The sequence below is a fragment of the Strigops habroptila genome, unplaced genomic scaffold, assembly GCF_004027225.2.
Source record: "Strigops habroptila isolate Jane unplaced genomic scaffold, bStrHab1.2.pri NW_022045589.1_ctg1, whole genome shotgun sequence".
Lineage (NCBI taxonomy): Eukaryota > Metazoa > Chordata > Aves > Psittaciformes > Psittacidae > Strigops > Strigops habroptila.
In genome coordinates this window covers 12,127-36,169 of record NW_022651071.1, presented here as the reverse complement: position 1 = coordinate 36,169, position 24,043 = coordinate 12,127, and the positions used below count along the sequence as shown (strand labels likewise).

The 24,043-nt window shown below is 56.7% G+C and overlaps 3 protein-coding genes across 3 annotated transcripts in view; 1 reads left to right on the top strand and 2 right to left on the bottom strand.

Moving 5' to 3' along the window:
• Nucleotides 1-246, bottom strand: part of CLN3 (CLN3 lysosomal/endosomal transmembrane protein, battenin) — a 7,443-nt gene extending 7,197 nt beyond the window's left edge. Inside the window, exon 1 of the mRNA XM_030474395.1 lies at nt 215-246. Within this exon, the coding sequence (XP_030330255.1) occupies nt 215-246 (32 nt within the window). The remainder of the gene's footprint in view (nt 1-214) is intronic.
• Nucleotides 247-298: 52 nt separating this feature from the next.
• On the top strand, nt 299-5,168 carry LOC115602943 (sodium/glucose cotransporter 2-like). Its single transcript, XM_030474394.1, has 8 exons — nt 299-370; nt 468-1,005; nt 1,941-2,048; nt 3,223-3,373; nt 3,815-3,983; nt 4,075-4,290; nt 4,402-4,501; nt 4,904-5,168. Exons 1-8 carry the CDS (start codon nt 299-301, stop codon nt 5,050-5,052), a joined length of 1,503 nt encoding a protein of 500 aa, XP_030330254.1. The 3' UTR covers nt 5,053-5,168.
• Nucleotides 5,169-6,029: 861 nt separating this feature from the next.
• On the bottom strand, nt 6,030-23,563 carry RUSF1 (RUS family member 1). The gene is made up of 14 exons (XM_030474422.1): nt 23,513-23,563; nt 22,423-22,553; nt 20,912-20,989; nt 19,763-19,877; nt 13,996-14,041; nt 12,759-12,791; nt 12,395-12,500; nt 11,275-11,376; nt 10,278-10,348; nt 9,029-9,301; nt 8,079-8,136; nt 7,166-7,327; nt 6,460-6,537; nt 6,030-6,227 (listed from the first exon to the last, which is right to left on the bottom strand). The coding sequence occupies exons 1-10, from the start codon at nt 23,526-23,528 to the stop codon at nt 9,058-9,060; spliced, it is 942 nt and encodes a 313-aa protein (XP_030330282.1). The 5' UTR covers nt 23,529-23,563; the 3' UTR covers nt 6,030-6,227; nt 6,460-6,537; nt 7,166-7,327; nt 8,079-8,136; nt 9,029-9,057.
• Between the last annotated feature and the right edge of the window lie 480 nt (nt 23,564-24,043).

Genomic DNA, 24,043 nt, shown 5'->3' with positions numbered 1-24,043 from the left:
GGGGTGATGGGGCAATGGGGGAAATGGGGAATGGGGGTGATGGGGGCAATGGGGGTGATGGGGGTGATGGGGGTGATGGGGGGAATGAGGGTAAAGGGGGAATGGGGGTAATGGGAAAACGGGGTAATGGGAAAATGGGGGGAATGGGGGAATTGGGGGAATGGGGGAGTGGGGGGCAATGGGGGGCAATGGGAGGGGATCAGGAGGCGCTGGCCAGGGTCCTGATGCTGGGGCTGGGGGTGACATGACCAGGTGCAGGCTATGGGGTGTCTATGGGGGCAATGGGGGTGATGGGGGAATGGGGGAGCACTGGTCTGTCAGTGGGGGCCATTGGCGGTCCATACTGTTCTGTACTGCTCCGTACTGCTTGGTACTGATCTATAGTGGTCCGTACTGGTCTGTACTGTTCTATACTTGTCCTTACTGGTCCATACTGCTCCATAATGGTCCGTACTGTTCCATGCTAGTCCTTACTGGTCCATACTGGTCCATACCGGTCTGTACCGGTCCATACTGGTCCATACTGTTCTGTACTGGTCCATACTGTTCCACACCAGTCCGTACCGGTCTGTAATGGTCTGTACTGTTCCAGTGGTCTGTACTGCTCCATATTGGTACATACCGGTCCGTACCAGTCCTTACTGGCCCATACTGGTCCATACTTGTCTGTACTGTTCTGTACTGTTCTGCTCCATACCAGTCCGTACCAGTCCATACTGGTCCGTAATGGTCCGTACTGGTCCATACTGGTCCGTACTGCTCTGTACCAGTCCGTACTGCTCTGTACCGGTCCATACCGGTCCATACTGGTCCGTACCGGTCCGTACTGGTCTGTACTGGTCGGTACCGGCCCGTGCTGGCGCCCGCAGGTGATCGTGCAGCGCTGCCTGGCCGCGCGCTCCCTGGGCCACGTCCGCGCCGGCTGCGTCGTGTGCGGGTACCTCAAAGTGCTGCCCATGTTCCTCATGGTGCTGCCCGGCATGGCCGCCCGCGTGCTCTTCCCGGGTCAGCCCCACTGCGCCCCACGGAGACCCACAGAGACCCGTAGGGACCCATAGAGACCCATAGAGACCATGGAGACACATAGAGACACATAGAGACCCATGGGGACCATAGAGACCCACAGAGACACACGGGGCACCCCATACAGACCATAGGGACCCATAGAGACCATAGAGACCTACAGGGACCCATAGAAACCGTAGGCACCATAGAAACCCATAGGGACCATAGAGACCCATAGAGACCTATAGGGACCCCTACAGACCATAGAGATCTCTAGGGACCCATAGAGACCATAGAGACCCATAGAGACCTATAGGGACCCATAAAGACCATAGAGACCTATAGGGACCCATAGAGACCATAGAGACCTATAGGGACTCATACAGACCATAGAGACCTATAGGGATCCATAGAGACCATAGAGACCTATAGGGACCTATAGAGAACATAGAGACCATAGAGACCTATAGGCACCTATAGAGACCATAGAGACCCATAGAGACCATAGAGATGAATAGAGACACATAGAGACCCACAGAGACCCCATAGAGACCCATAGAGACCTATAGGGACCTATAGAGACCATAGAGACCCATAGAGACCATTGGAGACCCATAAAGCCCCATAGTGCCCCACAGAGAGAGCTAGCAGACATAGCACCCCACAAATTCCCATAGGCCCCCATAGCACCCCAAAGGGCCCCATAGAGACACATCGTGCCCCAAAGAGCCCCATAGAGCCACATAGCGCCCCATAGACCAACATAGCGCCTCATAGCGCCCCATGGAGACACATAACACCCCATAGCACCCCATAGCACCCCACAGAACCCCATGGAGCCCCATAGTAACCCCCAACACCTCCTCTATCCCACAATCCCCCTCGGTCCCCCCCAGTCCCCTTTCCCCCCCGCCTGACGCTGTGCTGCCCCCTAGAGGTTGTGGGGTGCGCGGACCCCCAGGGCTGCCGCCGCGCCTGCGGGACCCCCGCGGGCTGCTCCAACGTGGCCTATCCCCGCCTGGTGCTGCACCTCCTGCCCCCCGGTGCGTGCGGGCACGGCCGTATCGGGCCTTATTAGGGGCTATTAGCGGTTATTAGGGCTTTATTAGTCGTTATTAGGGGTTATTAGGCCGTTATTAGGGGTTATTAGGGCGTTATTAGGGGTTATTAGGGGTAATTAGGTGTTATTAAGGCTTTATTAACGGTTATTAGGGTTATTAGGGCGTTATTAGGGGTTACTAGGGCGTTATTAAGGGTTATTAGGGGATATTAGGGCATTATTAGGGGTTATTAGGAGTTATTAGGGCGTTATTAGGGGTTATAAGGCGTTATTAGGGCTTTATCAGGGGTTATTAGGGGTTATTAGGGCTTTATTAGTCGTTATTAGAGCGTTATTAGGGCTTTATTAGTCGTTATTAGAGCGTTATTAGGTGTTATTAGGAGTTATTAGGGGTTATTAGGGCGTTATTAGGCTATATTAGCAGTTACTAGGGCGTTATTAGGGCGTTATTAGGGGTTATTAAGTCTTTGCTAGGCGTTACTAGTAGTTATTAGGGCGTTAGGCATTATTGGGTGTTATTAGGGCGTTATTAGGAGTTATTGGGGGTTATTAGTTCCTATTAAGAACTATTAGAAAGTTAATAGGGGCTATTAGAAAGTTACTAGGGGCTACTAGGGGTTATTAGAACGTTATTAGGGGTTATTAGAATGTTATTGGGGACTATTAGAACGTTATTAGGCGTTATTAGAATGTTATTGGGGACTATTAGAACGTTATTATGGGCTATTAGAACGTTATTCGTGGTTATTAGGGGCTCTTAGGGGTTACTAAAACATTATTAGGGGCTATTAGGGGTTATTGGAACATTATTAGGGGCTATTAGGGGTTATTAGAATGTTATTGGGGACCATTAGAGCGTTATTAGGGGCTACTAGAACGTTATTCGTGGTCATTAGCTCCTATTAGGGCTATTAAAAAGTTATTAGGGGCTACTAGGGGTTATTAGAACGTTATTAGGGGCTATTAGAACGCTATCAGGGCCTATTAGAACGTTATTGAGGGCTATTAGAACATTATTAGGTGCTATTAGGGGGCTATTAGAGCACTGTTAGAGGCTCGGGGGTGGCTATTAGCACAATTAGGTGCTATTGGGGTGCTCTGGGGGGGTGTTTGGGGGTTCCCCCCTCTGACACCCCCCCATCTTTTGCCCTCCCCAGGCCTGCGCGGGCTGATGCTGGCCGTGGTCCTGGCCGCCCTCATGTCCTCCCTCGCCTCCATCTTCTCCAGCGCCGGAGCCCTCTTCACCTTCGACATCTACCAGCGCCTGCGGCCCCGCGCCGGGCCCCGGCAGCTCCTCATGGCCGGAAGGTTGGGGGGGGGAACCCCTGGGCATGGGGGTTCAGGTCAATCCAATGGGGGGGGGAACCCCGATTGGGAGAGCTTGGGTCACCCCAATGGGTGACCCCAATTGAGAGCTCAGGTCAACCCAATGGGTCATTGGGAGCTTGGGTCGATGGGAAACCCCAATTGGGAGCACAGGTCAACCCGAGACACCAACGGAGCTCAGGTCAACCCTAAGGGACGATCCCATTTGGGAGCTCAGGTCAACCCAATGGGACCACCCCAACTGGGAGCTCAGGTCAACCCAATAAACGCACACCACCCCCCCCCCCCCCCCCCGCAAATAGGCACTTGGGTCACCCTAATGGTGGGGACCCCACTTGGGATCTCACGCCAACCTAAAGGGACACCCCCCCCGCCCCCAATTGGGGGTTCAGGTCACCCCAATGGGTTTCCCCCCCCCCCCAGGCTGTGGGTGCTGGTGATGTTGGGGCTGAGCCTGGCCTGGCTGCCGGTGGTGGAGGCGGCGCGGGGGGGGCAGCTCTTTGACTACATGCAGGCCATCACCAGCTACTTGGCTCCCCCCGTGGCCGCCGTCTTCTTCCTCGCCGTCTTCGTCCCCCGCGTCAACGAGCCCGTGAGTGACCCATAGCGGGGGGCACCCAATGGGGCCATGGCCCCCAACAGGGCACCCCTTGGGTGCTGACCCCCATCTTTCCCCCTCCCAGGGTGCCTTTTGGGGGCTGATGGGGGGCCTGGGGCTAGGCCTGGCCCGTCTGGTGCCTGAGTTCATGCTGGGGACGGGCAGTTGTGGGTCCCCCGGGCGCTGCCCCCCCTTCATCTGTGGCCTCCATTACCTGCACTTTGCTGCCCTCCTCTTCCTCGTCACCGGCATCATCGTCATCGCCGTGTCCCTGTGTTCCCCCCCCATCCCGCGACAGCATGTGAGTTAATGGGGGGAGCAGGGTTGGGGGGCACCCATGACATTGGGGGGCACCCATGACGTTGGGGGGCACCCATGACGTTGGGGATACCCGAGCATCCGGCTCCCGCAGCTCCACCGGTTGGTGTTCAGCCTTCGCCATAGCCAGGAGCCACGCATTGACCTTGACCAAGAGGAGCCCAAGGATGGGGCTGGGGGTGTCCAGCTCCAGGGTAAGGGACCCACAGGTGTCGGGGGGACCAAGGGGTTGGGGGGCTCAGGTCAACCCAAAGGGGACAAAATGGGAGCTCAGGTCAACCCAGCAATGTGCATTCAACCCATCTATGGTCCCCAATGTCATACCAGCCCCATATCCACGGTCCCAATGTGCCACCAGCCCTGTATCTATGGTCCCAATATGTCCACAGCCCCATATCCGTGGTCCCAGTGTGCCACCAGCCCCAGATCTATGGTCCCAATGTGCCACCAGCCCCATATCCATGGTCCCAATGCCCCAGTCAACCCACGAATGGGCGCTCAGGTCAACCCAGTCAATGGGCGCTCAGGTCAACCTATCACTGGGGCCCAAAGGGTTTGGGGGGGCCCCAGAGCTGATCCCCCCCAACTTCTCCCAGATGTGCAGGCAGAGCCATGGGGCCAAGGGGCGGAGCCACCCAGCCATGGGTCCTGGACCCCCGAAGACCCAGTGTGGAAGCGGGTGGTGGACATCAACGCCCTGATCCTGATGGCCGTCAGTGTGTTCCTCTGGGGGTACTTTGCATAGAACCCCCCTAAAGTGCCCCCAAATGGACCTGAAACACCTCAAAGTGCCCCAAAATACCTCCTCAATGGCTCCAAACAACATTAAACGTGGCCAAATGCGCCCAAAGTGCCCCAAAATGCCCCAAATTAGGTGGCATCCCCCAAAATGAGCCTCCAAGCTGCTCAAATGATGGAAAAATGACCCAAAAGAAGGCAAAATCCACCCAAAATGAGACTGAAGTGCCCCCAAATGCGACCAAGATGCCTCAAAACTAAGCTAAGGGGACCTAAATGTCTGGAACGAGGACAAAATCATCTGAAATGCCCCCAAAATGAGCCCAAACCACCCCAAACTTGACTAAAATGCCCCCAAATGAGCCCAAAACAATAGAAAATGAACCTGAAATGCCCCAAAATGGCCTGAAACACCACAAAAGAACCCAAAATGCCATGAAATAAGCCCAAACAAAGATTAAAATCACCTAAAATGGGCCTGAACTGCCTCAAAACACCCCAAAATGAGGCTGAAAAGCCCCAAAATGAGCCAGAACCCCCCGAAATGGCATCGAAATGCCCCAAATGGGCCAGAACAGCTTAAAATGAGCCTAAAATGCCCCCAAACGAGGCTGAAATGACCCAAAACTCCCCAAACTGAGCCTGAAACGCCCCAAAATGAGCCTAAAATGCCCCAAAAAGACCCTGAAGAACCCCAAAATGAGCCTAAAATGACCCAAAATGAGCTCCAACCCCCCCAAATAAGGTAAAATCTCCCCCAAATGCCTCAAAATAAGACTAAAATGACCCCAAATGAACCCAAAAGTCCTCAAAATTCATGAAAATGACCCAAAAGGCCCCAGAACCAGCAAAACACCCCCGAATTCGTCCTAAAATGCCCCAAAATAGACCCAAAAATGGCTCAAAATAAGCCCAAAACGCCTCAAAATAGACCCAAAATGCCTCAAATAAGCCCAAACTGCCCCAAAATACCAAGAAACGTCGTCAGGAAATTGCACATTTTTAGGAATGACCCAAAACTGGCGGTTTTTGGTCCCTGTTTTGGGGCTCGCTGGGGTAAATCCGCTCATTGGGGGCGGGGCTTCTCCGCCGAGGCCCCGCCCCCCGGCTCCCCCCACTCGAGCTCCCATTGGTCGGGGGCCAGGAGGTGGCGCTGCGTCTCCCAACCGGCGGCCGCCAGCCCTGCGGGGGGGGGGGGTGTGTGACGTCATGTGATGACGTCATCATGACGTCATCGGAGGAGAGGGTGTCTGAGGTCATACATGCAACAACACGCAATAACACGCAATGGCCGTGGAGGGAAATGGGGAGGGGGCTGAGACATGGGGGTGGGTGTGACCCATGTACTGACATGACACACGTGATGACATGTGATAACATGCGACAACACGCGACGACACGCGATGACACGTACCGCGCAGGAAGGCGGGGAACAGCGTGTGCCACAGGCGGGTGCTCTCGGCCAGGACCCCCCATGGCACCGACCCTGGTGCTGGGGGGGGGGACGACACAAAGACATGGACACCCCGTTATGGGTCTGGGGACCCCCAAAACCCCCCCTCCCAGCACCCCAAAAGCCCCCCCAACTGACCCCAATACCCCCCCAAACCACTCCAGGGACCTCCAAAATGACCCCATGGCACCCAAATACCCCCCAGTGACCCCCAAAACAGCCTCAGGACCCCTCCAAATAACTCAATGCACCCCAAAACAGCCTCAGGGCCCCCCAAATGACTAGGGACCCCCAAAACAGCCCTAAGGCCCCCCCAAACTCCCACCCAACACCCCAAGATCCCCCCCAATTAACCCCAATACCGCCCCAAACCACCCCAGAGCTCCCCCAAACAACCCCAGGGCCTCCCCAAACAGCCCTAAGCCCCCCCAAATGACCCCAGGGCCCCCAAATGCCATCCAATGACCCCCAAAACAGCCTCAGGACCCCCCCAAAAAGACTTCAAGGACCCCCCAAACCTCCCTCCAACACCCCAAGATCCCTCCCAAATGACCCCAATACCCCCCAAACCACCCCAGCGACCCCCAAAACCCATCTTGGGACTCCAAAATAGCCCTGCGGACCCCCAATTCCCCCCCAGACCACCCCAGGGACCGCACTGACTCACGGCAGCGGCGCAGGCGGAGCTGCAGCGGGCGCAGGGCAGCACCCATGGGTGCCCCGTGGGGCAGGTCGGGGCCCAGCAGCTCCTCCAGCAGCATGGCGTGGGCGCAGGCTCGCAGCGGGGTGTCGGGGGGGGCCCCCCGGCGTAGCCCGATCCCCACCCAGCCTATAGGAGGGGAATGGGGGGGGTCACCAGGGGGGGCTATGCGGTGCTGGGTGCCCCCCTTTGGGTGCTGGGACCCACGTTGGGATGGACGGAGCACGATCAGGTAATCCTCGGTGCTGCACTCTATGGCCTTCTTGAGCTCAGCCTCGCTATGGGGGGGGAAAGGGGAGACATGGGTGCTAGGGTACCCCCCCCAAGAGCCAGGATACCCCTCAGCTATGTTGGTCCCATTGGGTTCACCTGAGCTCCCAATTGGGGTCAACCCCATTGGGTTGAACTATTGGTCTCCACTAGGTTGACCTGAGCTCCCAATTGGGGGGGCCCATTGGGTTGGCCTGCGCTTCACTGGCCACCCCCCTTTGGGTTGACCTGAACTCCCAATCGAGCCATCTGGGTTGACCTGAGCTCCCAGTTGAGCCATCCGGGTTGACCTGAGCTCCCAATTGAGCCATCCGTATTGGGTTTACCTGAGCTCCCCACTGGGGAGCCACCCTTGGGGTCCTTCCTCCCCTTTTGGGTTGACCTGAGCTCCTATAGTTCCCCATTGGGGTGACAGCTCCCAATTGGGAGGGGTCCCCTTTGGGTTGACCTGATCCCCCAATTGGAGTCCCTTTGGGATGACCTGAGCTCCCAATTGGGGTACCCATTGGGTTCCCCATTGGGTTGACCTGAGTTCCTGGACACTGGGGTGCTCCCTCTCCCCAACCCCCCCAAATTGGGGGTCCCCCCCATAACATGGGGTTCCTCTCACCTCTTGACCAGCCGGTGCAGGGGGGCACCCAAGTGGAGGTGGAGGCGGGTGCTGAAGCCTGTGGGGACAGTGGGTGATGTCAGGGTGACGTCAGGGTGATGTCACGGTGACATCAGGGTGACACAAGGGAAGGAGCAGACATGGGGATGTGATGGGTGATGTGGGGGGGTGACATGGGGTGACACACTGGGTGCTATTGGGGGGGGACACTGGGTGCTATTGAAGGGGAACACACTGGGTGCTATTGAGGGGTGACACACTGGGTGCTATTGGGGGGACACACACACTGGGTGCTATTGAGAAGGGTGACACTGGGTGCTATTGGGAGGGGGTGACACACTGGGTGCCATTGGGGGGGTGATGACACACTGAGTGCTATTGAGGGGGGGACACTGGGTGCTATTGAGGGAGGGTGACACACTGGGTGCTATTGAGAGGGGACACACTGGGTGCCATTGGGTGGGTGACACACTGGGTACTATTGAAGGGGGGTGACACTGGGTGCTACTGGATGACACACTGAGTGCTATTGAGGGGGGGACACTGGGTGCTATTGAAGGAGGGTGACACACTGGGTACTATTGGGGGGGTGACACTGGGTGCTACTGGGTGACACACTGGGTGCCATTGAGGGGGGTGACACACTGGGTGCCATTGGGGTGATGACACACTGGGTGCTATTGATGGACAGGACACTGGGTGCTATTGAGGAGGGGGACACACAGGGTGCTATTGAGGGGTTGACACCCACTGGGTGCCATTGGGGGGGAACACATTGGGTGCTATTGATGAGGGGAACACTCTGGGTGCTATTGGGTGGGGGGAACACACTGGGTGCTATTGACGGGGGGAACACACTGGGTGCTATTGGGGTGATGACACACTGGGTGCTACAGAGAGGGATGACACCCACTGGGTGCCACTGTGTGTGGGGGTGCCCCAGCACTCACCGGGCAGCAGCGGCTCGCGGGGGTTCACCTCATGGGGCCCTGGGACCACGATGGTGGCGCCGCTGCCCCCCCCCCGGCTCGGGCCGGGTGGTTTTGCCCGCTTTGGCTCCGCCCCCTTTGGCCACGCCTCCTTCGGCCCCGCCCCTCAAGGCCCCGCCCATCGCCAGCCGGAGGCGGGGCCTGTTGAGGGTGGGCAGCAGCAGCGCCCCCACGGCCCCCACGTTGGCGCCCAAGTGGGTGACGAGCAGCAGCGCCACCACCCCCCACGTCAGCCTGGGGGGCACCCCACATGTCAGCTGGGGGGGGGGGGGGGAACAACAACCCCCCGAGCAAGGAGGGGGCACCCCCAAAACCCCACCAGAGCAAGGGGGGGGACCCCAAACCCCAATAGATGCAAGCGGGGGACCCCAAACCCAATAGACCCAGGGGGACCCCAAATCCCATCAGAACAATGGGGGGACCCCAAACCCAATACATGCAGGGGGGGACCCCAAAACACCACTAGATGTAGGGGGGGACCCCAAACCCCATTAGAGCAATGGGGGGACCCCAAACCCAATAGGTGCAGGGGGACACCCAAACCCCATTAGAGCAATGGGGGGACCCCAAACCCAATAGACCCGGGGGGAGCCCCCAAAGCCCAACAGACCCAGGGGAGGACCCCAAATCCCCTTGGATCAAGAGGGGGCCCCCAAAACCCAATAGACCCAGGGGTACACCCTAAACCCCTTTGGACCAAGGAGGGGACCCCAAACCCAACAGGTGCAGGGGGGGAGCCCCAAAACCCAATAGATCCAGGGGGAACCCCAAACCCCATCAGACTAAGGGGGGGGAGCCCCCAAACCCAACAGACCCAGGGGGGAACCCCAAACCCAATAGATGCAGGGGGGGACCCCTAAACCAAACAGACCCAGGGGGAACCCCAAACCCCATCAGACTAAGGAGGGGAGCCCCAAACCCAATAGACCCAGGGGGGAGCCCCAAACCTCCTTGGATCAAGGGGGGGACCCCAAAACCCAATGGACCCGAGGGGGGGGGAGCCCCCAAACCCCCCCCGAGCCCCTCGGGGTGGCCTCAACTTGCTCCTCCCGCCAAGCCCCGCCCCTTCCATTGAGACCCCGCCTCCATTCATACCCGCGGCTAAGCCCCGCCCACCCCTAGAGGCCACGCCCCCTTCACCCCACTCCCCGCCAATCGCGCCCCCGTTTCCCGAGGCCACGCCCCCTTTTCCCCAGGCCCCGCCCCTTACCACGGCCGCCCGTCCAGCGCCGGCAGCAGCAGCAGCGCCAGCAGCAGCCCGGCCCCATTCACCAGCGTCTCCTGCCCAGGGACACCAGTAACACCAGTATAGCACCAGTATGGCACCAGTAATGGCAGTATAACACCAGTAATGCCAGTATGGCACCAATATGCCACCAGTAATGGCACTATGGCACCAGTATAGCAGCACTAATGGCAGTATGGAGCCAATACAGCACCAGTATGGTACCAGTAATGGCAGTATGGCACCAGTATGGCACCAGTAACACCAGTATGGCACCAGAATGGTACCAGTATGACATCAGTAACACCAGTATGGCACTAGTATGGCACCACTAACCCCAGTATGGCACCAGTAACCCCAGTATGGCACCAGAATGGTACCAGTATGACATCAGTAACACCAGTATGGCACCACTAACACCAGTATGGCACCAGTAACACCAGTATGGCGCCAGTATGGCACGAGTATGGCACCAGTAATGCCAATATGGCACCAGTATAGCACCAGTAACACCAGTATGGCACCAGTATGGCACCACTACGACATCAGTACCACCAGTATGGCACTAGTATGGCACCAGTAACGCCAGTATAGCACCAGTAATGCCAGTATAGAGCCAGTATGGCACCAGTAACACCAATATGGCGCCACTATGACACCAGTATGACATCAGTAACGCCAGTATGGCACCGGTATGGCACTAGTAACACCAACAATATCACTATGGCACCAGTAAGACCAGTATACCACCAGTATGACACCAGTAATAGCAGTATAGCACCAGTATGGCGCCATTAAGATCAGTATGGTACCAGTACAACACCAATAACACCACTACGGCACCAGTATGACACCAGTAACACCAGTAACACCCCCTAATGCCCTCCCAACGCCCGTTATTGAGGTCCCAGTCCCTCCCTCCCAGTCCCTCCCAGTGCTCCAGTGCTCCATTCCCAGTCCCTCCCAGTGCTCCCAGTCGCACCTGGCTGCTGTCCTTGGCGGCCACCTCGGCCACGTTGTCCCTGCGGGCCTGGTGCACGGCCAGAGCCGCGCGGGTGGCGCCGCCCGCCACCCCCACCACGCACTGCGGGACCAGTACGGACCAGTAGGGACCAGTATGGACCAGTATGGGCCAGTATGGACCAGCACGGGCCGGTATGGGCCAGTATAGACTGGTACATACCCGTACATCACACCAGTACACACCAGTACCACACTCACCATGCACTGCAGGCACACCAGTACACACCAGTATAGACCAGTACACACCAGTGCCACCCTCACCACGCACTGCACCCACACCAGTATGCACCAGTTCACACCAGTTCACACCAGTACACGCCACTGCCATCCCCACCACGCACCAGGACCCCAGTATGGACCAGTATAAACCAGTATAGGCCAGCATACACCAGTCCGCACCAGTGCCACCCCCACCGCACTGCACACACCAGTATCCCCCAGTCCACTCCATTGTTGTCCCGGTTCCCCGTATATCCCAGTATCCCCCATTGCCTCCCAGTACCCCCCATTATCCTCCCAGTACCCCCCAGTGCCTCCCAATACCCTCCCAGTATCCCCCACTACCCCCAATACCCTCCCAGTGCTTCCCAATATCACCCCAGTATCATCCCAATATACTCCCAGTACCCCCCAATACTCTCCCAGTACCCCCCAATATCCTCCCAGTGCTTCCCAATATCCCCCCAGTATCATGCCAATACCCCCCCAATACCCCCCATTGCCTCCCAGTATCCCCCAATACCCTCCCAGTAACCCCCATTAACCCCCAATACCCTCCCAGTGCTTCCCAATATCACCCCAGTATCCCCCAATGCCTCCCAATATCCTCCCAATGCACCCCAGTACCTCCCAGCACCCCCCAATGCCCCCCCAAGGCCTCCCAATATCCTCCCTATACCCCCCCATTGCCTCCCAGCACCCTCCAATGCCTCCCAGTACCTCCCAGTACCCCCCATTGCCCCCCAATACCCCCCATTGCCCCCCAGTATCCTCCCCGCATCCCCCGTTGCCTCCCAGCATCCCCCCCGGTAGCTCCGCCCCCTCCTCTGACGTCACGGAGGGGTGGGCGTGGCCTCCACCTTGGCCGCCGCCGCCAGCGTCAGGAGGGCGGGGCCGGCGCGCGGCCAACCCGGCGCGAGCAGCTCCAGCAGCAGCGCCGCGTCATTGAGCACGTCAGCTGCCAGCCTGGGCGAGCCAATGGGAGAGGGGGAAGAGCGGGGGTGGGCGTGGCTTGGGGCAGCGCTTCAATGGGAGAGGGGCGGGGTTTGAAGAGGGGGCGTGGCTTGGGGCAGCGCTTCAATGGAGAGAGGCACGGCTTGGCGGAGGGTGGGGCTTCGGGGCAGGCTGAGCCAATGGGAGGGGGGAAGAGCTCGGGGGGGCGTGGCTTGGGGCAGCGCTTCAATGGGAGAGGGGCGGGGCTTGGAGAAGGGGGCGGGGCCTCACCGCCACTGCTTGGCCTCGCAGTCCAGGCGGCTCCTATGGGGGGGAACCAGTAAGGACCAGGGGCTCCCAGTAAGGACCAGGGGCTCCCAGTAAGGACCAGTGCCACCTCCCATTGCTCCCAGTAAGGACCAGGAGCTCCCAGTAAGAACCAGGAGGTCCCAGCAAGTCCCAGTGCCACCTCCCAGTGCCACTCATTGCCCCCAGTCGCCCTCCCAGTTCATCCCAGGGCATCCCAGTTCAGTCCCCCCCAGTTCATCCCAGTTCACCCCAGTGCATCCCAATTCAGTTCAATCCAATTCACACCAGTGCGTTTCAGTTCACCCCAGTTCATCCCAGTCCATCCCAGTTCAGTTCCCCCCAGCTCATCCCAGTTCAGTTCCCCCCAGCTCATCCCAGTCCATCCCAGTTCACCCCAGTGCATCCCACTTCATCCCAGTTCAGTTCCCTCCAGTTCCCCCCAGTCCATCCCAGTGCATCCCAGTTCAGTTCACCCCAATTCACTCCAGTCCATTCCAGTTCCCCCCAGTCCATCCCAGTTCACCCCAGTGCACCCCAGTTCACCCAGTCCATCCCAGTTCCCCCCAGTCCATCCCAGTTCACCCCAGTCCATCCCAGTTCACCCAGTTCACCCCAGTCCCTCCCAGTTCACCCAGTTCACCCCAGTCCATCTCAGTTCACCCCAGTGCATCCCAGTTCAGTTCACCCCAATTCACCTCAGTGCATCCCAGTTCACCTCAGTTCACCCCAGTCCATCCCAGTTCCCCCCAGTCCCTCCAGTCCATCCCAGTCTCTCCCAGTTCACTTCACTCCAATTCACCCCAGTCCATCCCAGTTCACCTAGTTCACCCCAGTTCACCCAGTTCCCCCCAGTGCACCCAGTGCATCCCAGTCCATCCCAGTTCCCCCCAGTCCATCCCAGTTCCCCCAGTGCATCCCAGTTCCCCCAGTGCATCCCAGTTCCCCCCAGTTCACCCAGTTCCCCCCAGTTCACCCAGTGCATCCCAGTTCAGTTCCCCCCAGTCCATCCCAGTTCCCCCAGTGCATCCCAGTTCCCCCAGTGCATCCCAGTTCCCCCCAGTTCACCCAGTGCATCCCAGTTCAGTTCCCCCCAGTCCATCCCAGTCCCTCCAGTCCATCCCAGTTCAGTTCTCCCCAGCTCATCCCAGTCCATCCCAGTTCCCCCCAGTCCCCCCAGTCCCCGCAGTTGGCGCCGCTCCGGCGGCCGGGCCCAGCTCACCCCTGCAGGCAGGCGAAGCTGAGGCGTGTCACCATCCCCACCCCGTCTGCGGCGTGCGGTGACAAAGGCCAGTTTGGGGTCAGAAACGGGGTTTTGGGGGGTTCTGAGGCTCATTTTGGGGTCAAACCGGAGGATTTTGGGTCCAAAGGTGGATTTTGGGGTGAAAATGGGGGTTTTGGGGGGGTTGGAGCTGGTTTTGGGGTGAAAAATGGGGTTTTTTGAGGGGTCTGAGGCTCATTTTGAGGTAAAAGTGGAGAATTTTGGGTCCAAAAGTGGATTTTGGGGTGATAACGGGGGATTTTGGGGGTTCTGAGACTCATTTTGAGGTAAAACTGGAAGATTTGGGGTCCAAAAGTGGATTTTGGGGTGAAAATGGGGGATTTTGGGGGCTCTGAGACTCATTTTGAGGTAAAACTGGGAGATTTGGGGTCCAAAAGTGGATTTTGGGGTGATAATGGGGGATTTTGGGGGCTCTGAGACTCATTTTGAGGTAAAACTAGAAGATTTGGGGTCCAAAAGTGGATTTTGGGGTGAAAATGGGGGTTTTGGGGGGGTTGGAGCTGGTTTTGGGGTGAAAAATGGGGTTTTTTGAGGGGTCTGAGGCTCATTTTGCAGTAAAAGTGGAGAATTTGGGGTCCAAAAGTGGATTTTGGGGTGATAATGGGGGATTTGGGGGTTCTGAGACTCATTTTGAGGTAAAACTGGAAGATTTGGGGTCCAAAAGTGGATTTTGGGGTGAAAATGGGGGGTTTTGGGGGGGTTGGAGCTGGTTCTGGGGTCAAAAAGGGGGTTTTGGGGGGTTCTGAGGCTCATTTTGGGGTCAAACCGGAGGATTTTGGGTCCAAAGGTGGATTTTGGGGTGAAAATGGGGGTTTTGGGGGGGTTGGAGCTGGTTTTGGGGTGAAAAATGGGGTTTTTTGAGGGGTCTGAGGCTCATTTTGTGGTAAAAGTGGAGAATTTTGGGTCTAAAAGTGGATTTTGGGGTGATAACGGGGGATTTTGGGGGTTCTGAGACTCATTTTGAGGTAAAAGTGGAGAATTTTGGGTCCAAAAGTGGATTTTGGGGTGAAAATGGGGGTTTTTGGGGGTGTTGGAACAGGTTTTGGGGTGAAAAATGGGGTTTTTTGAGGGGTCTGAGGCTCATTTTGTGGTAAAAGTGGAGAATTTGGGGTCTAAAAGTGGATTTTGGGGTGATAATGGGGGATTTTGGGGGTTCTGAGACTCATTTTGAGGTAAAAGTGGAGAATTTTGGGTCCAAAAGTGGATTTTGGGGTGAAAATGGGGGGTTTTGGGGGTGTTGGAGCTGGTTTTGGGGTGAAAAATGGGGTTTTTTGAGGGGTCTGAGGCTCATTTTGTGGTAAAAGTGGAGAATTTGGGGTCCAAAAGTGGATTTTGGGGTGATAATGGGGGATTTGGGGGTTCTGAGACTCATTTTGAGGTAAAACTGGAAGATTTGGGGTCCAAAAGTGGATTTTGGGGTGAAAATGGGGGGTTTTGGGGGGGTTGGAGCTGGTTCTGGGGTCAAAGAGGGGTTTTGGGGGGTTCTGAGGCTCATTTTGGGGTCAAACCGGAGGATTTTGGGTCCAAAGGTGGATTTTGGGGTGAAAATGGGGGTTTTGGGGGGGTTGGAGCTGGTTTTGGGTTGAAAAATGGGGTTTTTTGAGGGGTCTGAGGCTCATTTTGTGGTAAAAGTGGAGAATTTGGGGTCTAAAAGTGGATTTTGGGGTGAAAATGGGGGTTTTGGGGGTGTTGGAGCTGGTTTTGGGGTGAAAAATGGGGTTTTTTGAGGGGTCTGAGGCTCATTTTGTGGTAAAAGTGGAGAATTTGGGGTCTAAAAGTGGATTTTGGGGTGATAATGGGGGATTTTGGGGGTTCTGAGACTCATTTTGAGGTAAAACTGGAGAATTTTGGGTCCAAAAGTGGATTTTGGGGTGAAAATGGGGGGGTTTTGGGGGTGTTGGAGCTGGTTTTGGGGTGAAAATGGGGTTTTTTGGGGGGTCTGAGGCTCATTTTGTGGTAAAAGTGGAGAATTTGGGGTCTAAAAGTGGATTTTGGGGTGATAATGGGGGATTTTGGGGGTTCTGAGACTCATTTTGAGGTAAAAGTGGAGAATTTTGGGTCCAAAAGTGGATTTTGGGGTGAAAATGGGGGGTTTGGGGGGTGTTGGAGCTGGTTTTGGGGTGAAAAATGGGGTTTTTTGGTGTGTTCTGAGGCTCATTTTGTGGTAAAAGTGGAGAATTTTGGGTCCAAAAGTGGATTTTGGGGTGATAATGGGGGATTTTGGGGGTGTTGGAGCTGGTTCTGGGGCCAAAAGGGGGTTTTGGGAGGTTCTGAGGCTCATTTTGGGGTCAAACCACAGGATTTTGGGGTTCAATGGGGATTTTGGGTGAAAATGGGGGGTTTGGGGGTGTTGGAGCTGGTTTTGGGGTGAAAAATGGGGTTTTTTGAGGGGTCTGAGGCTCATTTTGAGGTAAAAGTGGAGAATTTTGGGTCCAAAAGTGGATTTTGGGGTGATAACGGGGGATTTTGGGGGTTCTGAGACTCATTTTGAGGTAAAACTGGAAGATTTGGGGTCCAAAAGTGGATTTTGGGGTGAAAATGGGGGATTTTGGGGGCTTTTAGACTCATTTTGAGGTAAAACTGGAAGATTTGGGGTCCAAAAGTGGATTTTGGGGTGAAAATGGGGGTTTTGGGGGGGTTGGAGCTGGTTTTGGGGTGAAAAATGGGGTTTTTTGAGGGCTCTGAGACTCATTTTGAGGTAAAACTAGAAGATTTGGGGTCCAATAGGGGATTTTGGGGTGACAATGGGGAATTTTGGAGGTGCTGGAGCAGGTGTGGGGGTAAAAATGGGATTTTGGGAGGTTCTGAGAGTCATTTTGGGTTAAAATGGGAGGATTTTGGGTCCAAAGGTGGATTTTGGGGTGAAAATGGGGGTCTTGGGGGTTCTGAGGCTCATTTTGAGGTAAAACTGGAAGATTTTGGGTCCAAAAGTGGATTTTGGGGTGATAATGGGGGATTTTGGGAGTTCCAAGACTCATTTTGGGGGTAAGACTGGAAGATTGGGGGTCCAAAAGTGGATTTTGGGGTGATAATGGGGGATTTTGGGAGTTCCGAGACTCATTTTGAGGTAAAACTGGAAGATATGGGGTCCAAAAGTGGATTTTGGGGTGAAAATGGGGGATTTTGGGGGTTCTGAGACTCATTTTGAGGTAAAACTAGAAGATTTGGGGTCCAAAAGTGGATTTTGGGGTGATAATGGGGGATTTTGGGGGCTCTGAGACTCATTTTGAGGTAAAACTAGAAGATTTGGGGTCCAAAAGTGGATTTTGAGGTGAAAAGGGTGGATTTTGGGGGTCTTGGAACTGGTTTTGGGGTGAAAAATGGAGGGTTTGGGGGTTCTGAGGCCCATTTTAGGGGGGAAAAAGGGATTTTAGGGTGTTCTGGGGCCCATTTTGGGGTTAAATTGGAAGATTTTGGGTCCAAAGGTGGATTTTGGGGTGAAAATGGGGGTTTTGGGGGTGGAGCAGGTTTTGGGGTGAAAAATGGGATTTTGGGGGGGTCTGAGGCTCATTTTGTGGTAAAAGTGGAGAAGTTTGGGTCCAAAAGTGGATTTTGGGGTGATAATGGGGGATTTTGGGGGTTCTGAGACTCATTTTGAGGTAAAACTGGAAGATTTGGGGTCCAAAAGTGGATTCTGGGGTGATAATGGGGGATTTTGGGGGGGTCTGAGGCTCATTTTGTGGTAAAAGTGGAGAATTTGGGGTCCAAAAGTGGATTTTTGGGTCATAATGGGGCATTTTGGGGGTTCTGAGACTCATTTTGAGGTAAAACTAGAAGATTTGGGGTCCAAAAGTGGATTTTGGGGTGAAAATGGGGGGTTTTGGGGGTGTTGGAGCTGGTTCTGGGGTCAAAAAGGGGGTTTTGGGGGGAACTGAGGCTCATTTTGGGGTCAAACCAGAGGATTTTGGGGTTCAATGAGGATTTGGGGGTGAAAATAGGGGTTTTGGGGGTGTTGGAGCAGGTTTTGGGGTGAAAAATGGGATTTTGGGGGGGTCTGAGGCTCATTTTGCGGTAAAAGTGGAGAATTTGGGGTCCAAAAGTGGATTTTGGGGTGATAATGGGGGATTTTGGGGGTTCTGAGACTCATTTTGGGGGTAAGACTGGAAGATTTGGGGTCCAAAAGTGGATTCTGGGGTGAAAATGGGGGGTTTTGGGAGTCTTGGAGCTGGTTTTTGGGTGAAAAATTGGGGTTTGGGGGGTTCTGAGATACATTTTAGAGGGAAAAACAGAGCATTTTGGGTCCAAAGAAGGATTTTGAGCTGAAAATGAACAGTTCTGGGGGTGCTAGAACAAATTTTGGGGTGAAAAGGGGTGTTTTGTGGTGAAAAATGGGATTTTTGAGGCTTCTGAGACAGATTTTGGGTTAAAACTGAAGAATCTTGGGTGAAAAGAAGGATTTTCGGGTAAAAATGGGGAATTTTGGGGGTGCTGGAACCGATTTTGGGGTGAAACGGGGGGATTTGGGGCTGAAATGACGCTATTTTGGTGGTTCTCCCTCTCATTTTGGGTTAAAACTGGAGTATTTTGGGTCCAAAAAAGGATTTCAGGGTGAAAATGGGGGATTTATCAGCTGCAGGAACCGATTTTGGGGTGAAAACGGGGGTTTTGGGGGTCGCTGGAACAATTTTGGGGTGTTTTAGGGGTGCTGGAGCTGATTTTGGGGTGAAAATGGGGGTTTTGGGGGTCACTGGAACCCTTTTGGGGGAGTTTTGGGGGTGCGGGAGCTGATTTGGGGGTGAAAATGGGGGTTTTGGGGGTCACTGGAATCCTTTGGGGGGGGGTTGGGGGTGTGGGAGCCGATTTTGGGGTAAAAATGGGGGGTTTGGGGGTCGCTGGAACTGTTTTGGGGTGTTTTGGGGGTGCTGGAGCCAATTTTGGGGTGAAAATGGGGGTTTTGAGGTCACCAGAAACGGTTTTGGCAGTTTTTGGGGGCGCTGGAACCGATTTTGGGGTGAAATCGGGGGGTTTTGGGGTGGCTGGAGCCTTTTTTGTGGGGTTTTGGGGTGCTGGAGCCGATTTTGGGGTGAAAATGGGGAGTTTGCGGGTCGCCGGAGCCATTTTGGGGGGTTTTGGGGCTGCGGGAGCTGATTTTGGGGTGAAAACGTGGGGTTTTGAGGTCACTGCAACCATTTTGCAGGGATTTTGGGGGTGCTGGAGCCAATTTTGGGGTGAAAATGGGTGTTTTGGGGGTGGCTGGAACCATTTTTGGGGTGAAAATGGGGGTTTTTAGGGTCGCCGGAACCGATTCTGGGGGTTTTGGGGGTAGCCGGAGCTGTTTTGGGGGGTTTTGGGGGTGCTGGAACCGATTTTGGGGTGAAAACGGGTGTTTCTGGGGTGGCCGGAACCATTTTTGGGGTGAAAATGGGGGTTTTTAGGGTCGCCGGAACTGATTCTGGGGTTTTTGGGGTGGCCGGAGCCATTTTTGGGGTGAAAATGGGGGTTTTTAGGGTCGCCGGAACCAATTCTGGGGGTTTTTGGGGTGGCCGGAGCCATTTTTGGGGTGAAAATGGGGGTTTTTAGGGTTGCCGGAACCAATTCTGGGGGTTTTTGGGGTGGCCGGAGCCATTTTTGGGGTGAAAATGGGGGTTTTTAGGGTCGCCGGCACCGTTTCCGGGGGTTTTTGGGGTGGCCGGAGCCGTTTTTGGGGTGGCCGGAGCCGTTTTTGGGGTGCAAAGGGCTGTTTTGGGGTGCGGGGGGGGGCACTCACCGCGCAGCACCCAGGTGAGGGTGGCCCCGGTGGCCGTGGCCGCGCTGTCGCCCACCCCCATGGCCTGGAGCACGGCGCGAGTGGCCAGAGCCCCGGCCAGGGAGCTGCACAGGGCCTGGGGGGACAGCAGCGACACCCCCAGTTACCCCCAGTTACCTCCCAGTTAAACCAGTTACCTCCCAATTACCTCCCAGTTCCCTGCCAGTGCTCCCAGTTTCCTCCCAATTACCTCCCAGTGCTCCCAGTTACCTCCCAGTTACCTCCCAGTGCTCCAAATTACATCTCAGTTACCGCCCAGTTACCTCCCAGTACTCCCAAATGCACCCCACTTACCCCCTAATCAACATCCAGTGCTCCCAGTTACCTCCCAGTTATCTCCAGTTACCTCCAGTTACCTCCCAGTTACCTCCAGTTACCTCCCAGTTACCCCCCAGCCCATCCCAGTTCCCTCCCAGTGCTCTCCAGTTACCTCCCAGTGTTCCCAGTTAAACCCAGTTACGTCCTAGTTAACTTCCCATTACACCCCAGTACTCCCCAACTATATCCCAAAGCTCCCAGTTAACCCCAGTTACCTCCACCTACCTCCCAGTTCCCTCCCAGTGCTTCCAGTGACCTCCCAGTTCCCTCCCAGTGCTCCCAGTTCCCTCCCAGTTACCTCCCAGTGTTCCCAGTTACCTCCCAATTACCCTCCAGTGCTCCCAGTTATCTCCCAGTTCCCTCCCAGTTCCCTCCCAGTGCTCCCAATTTCCTCCCAGTTACCTCCCAGTTAACTCCTACTGCTCCCAGTTACATTCCAGTTACCTCCCGGTGCTCCCAGTTACCTCCCAATTACCCTCCAGTGCTCCCAGTTACCTCCCAGTTACCCGCCAGCCCATCCCAGTTCCCTCCCAGTGCTCCCAGTTCCCTCCCAATGGTCTCCACTTACTTCCCAGTGTTCCCAGTTAAACCCAGTTACGTCCCAGTTAGCTCCCCATTACACCCCAGTACTCCCCAACTACATCGCACTGTTCCCAGTTAACCCCAGTTACCTCCACATACCTCCCAGTTACCACCCAGTGCTCCCCAGTGCTCCCAGTTACCCCCCAGTTACCCCCCAGTGCTCCCAGTGCCCCCCCAGTGCCCCCCAGTGCCCCCCAGTGCCCGCGGCACCTGCAGCGAGTCCCAGCACTGGTAGCGCAGGTAATCGGGGCTCACGCTCTGGGGGTACCCCTGGGGCAGCAGCACCCGCTGGGGGGGGGCACACACATCAGTACCCCCCAGTGACACCCATAACCCCCCACTGACCCCAATGGACCCTCCCGGCCCCCCCCATTGACACCCATAACCCCCCACTGACCGCAATGGACCCTCCCAGCCCCCCCCATTGACACCCATAACCCCCCCTTGACCCCAATGGACCCTCCCAGCCCCCCCCATTGACCACAATGGACCCTCCCAGCCCCCCCCATTGACCACAATAACCCCCCATTGATTCCAATTCCCCCCCATTGATCACAATGGACCCTTCCAACCCCCCCATTGACACCCAATCGCCCCCCATTGACCCCAGTAACTCCCCTGTCACCCCAGTCCCCCCCCACTGATCACAATGGACCCTCCCAGCCCCCCATTGACCCCCAATAACCTCCCATTGACCCCAATCCTCCCCCATTGACCACAATGGACCCTCCCAACTCTCCCCATTGACCCCCAATAACCTCCCATTGACCCCAATCCCCCCCCATTGACCACAATGGACCCTCCCAACTCCCCCCATTGACCCCCAATAACCCCCCATTGACCCCAAGCCCCCCCATTGACTCCAACGGACCCTCCCGGCCCCCCCCATTGCCCCCAATCCTTCCCCATTGACCCCAATAGACCCTCCCAGCCTCCCCCATTGACCTCAATTCCCCCCCATTGACCCCAATAATGCCCCCCATTGTCTTCAATGTCCCCCCATTGACCCCAATACACCCCATTGACCCCAATAATCCCCCCCCACTGACCTCAATGGACCCCCCCAGCCCCCCCCCATTGATCCCAATACCCCCCCTTTTAACACCAATACCACCCATTGACCCCAAAAAACCCCCCCATTGCCCCCAATCCCCCCCTATTGCCCCCAATGCTCCCCCATTGACCTCAACGGACCCTCCCAACCCCCCCCATTGATCGCAATGCCCCCCCACTGACCCCAATAATCCCCCCACATTGACCCCAATGGACCCTCCCAGCCCCCCATTAACCTCAATACCCCCCCATTGACCCCAATGCCCCCCCATTGCCCCCAATAGACCCTCCAACCCCCCCCGTTCCCCCCAATCCCCCCCTACTGACCTCAATAGACCCTTCCAGCCCCCCCATTGACCCCAATACCCCCCCCACTGACCGCAATAATCCCCTCCCATTGCCCCCAATACCCCCCCACTGACCTCAATGGACCCTTCCAGCCCCCCCATTGACCCCAATGTCCCCCCATTGACCCCAATAATCCCCCCCATTGCCCCCAATAGACTCTTCCAGCCCCCCCATTACCCCCAATGCCTCCCATTGACCCCAATAATCCCCCCCCATTGCCCCCAATCCCCCCCCATTGACCTCAATAGACCCTCTCAGTCTCCCCATTGCCCCCATTGCCCCCCCATTGCCCCCCTGGACCCTTCCGGCCCCCCCCTCACCGCAGCCAGCTGGCGCAGGCAGGAGCCGGGCCGGGCCCCGGGGGGCTGGAGCCGCTGGAGCCCCCCCCGGGGGTCCCCCCGGTACCGGGCGGCCTCCAGGGACCCCCAGAGCTCCCGGCACAGGGGGGGGGCTGCGGGGCAAGGGGGTTAATGGGGGCAATGGGGGTAATGGGGGTGATGGGGGTGATGGGGGTAATGGGGGGGTTAATGGGGGTTAATGGGGGCAATGGGGGTGATGGGGGTAATGGGGCAATGGGGGCAATGGAGACCAATGGGGGTAATGGGAGGGTTAATGGGGGGTAATGGGGCAATGGGGGTAATGGGGGCCAATGGGGGTAATGGGGGGGGTTAATAGGGGGTAATGGGGCGCAAGGGGGTTAATAGGGGCAATGGGGGTAATGGGGCAATGAGGGTGATGGGGGTGATGGGGGTAATGGGGCAATGGGGGCAATGGGGCAATAGGGGCCAATGGGGGTAATGGGAGGGTTAATGGGGGTTAATGGGGGGCAATGGGGCAATGGGAAGCAATGGGGGGGGTTAATGGGGGGCAATGGGGATAATGGGGGCAATGGGGTTAAGGGGGGCAATGGGGGTCAATAGGGGGCAATGGGTGTAATGGGGGTAATGGGGGAGTTAATGGGGGTTAACGAGGGGCAATGGTGGGCAATGGGTGTAATGGGGGTAATGGGGGGGTTAATGGGGGCAATGGGGCAATGGGGGCAATGGGTGTAATGGGGGTAATGGGGGGGTTAATGGGGGTTAATGGGGGCAATGGGGGCAATGGGGCAATGGGGGTAATGGGGGGGTTAATGGGGGGGTTAATGGGGGGCAATGGGGATAATGGAGGCAATGGGGCAATGGGGGCCAATGGGGGTAATGGGGGGCCAATGGGGGGTAATGGGGGGCAATGGGGGGGTTACTGGGGGGCAATGGGGCGCCACGTGTTATGGGGGGGGTGACTTGTGGGTCTGGAGCCCCTTTGGGGTCACTTATGGGGCTGGGGGGGGGGGGGAGCCTAAAGGGGGTCACGTGTGAGCGCGGGGGTCACGTGAGGGTCCCTCCCCCCCCCCTCTCCCCCCCCCCCGGGTACCCTCGTGCGGCTCCATCGCGCGTCGCTCCCGCCGCGGGGGCTGATGGGAAGGGGCGGGCCGCGGCCTGCACTTCCGGCCGCCGCTCGTCTCTATGGTTGAGCCGCTCGTCTCTATGGTTGAGTCGCTCGTCTCTATGGTTGCGGCGCTCGTCTCTATGGTCTTTCCCCCCCCCCCCCAAGCACACACGTGGGCAACGACTCAAAGCGCTTTATTGGGTGGGATGGGGGGGGGGCCACTTATAGGTCGCTATGGGGCAGGCATGGGGGACCTATGGGTCGCTGTGGGGCAGCCATGGCTGCTGTGGGGGTCGCTATGGGGCACACATGGGTGCTGTAGGGGGTCGCTATGGGGCACATATGGGTGCTCTGGGTAGCTATGGGGCACACATGAATGCTGGGGGGGTCACTATGGGGCACACATGGGTGCTGTGGGTGGCTATGGGGTACACATGAATGTTGGGGGGGTCGCTATGGGGCACACATGGGTGCTGTGGGGCAGCCCTGGGTGCTGTGGGGGTTGCTATGGGGCAC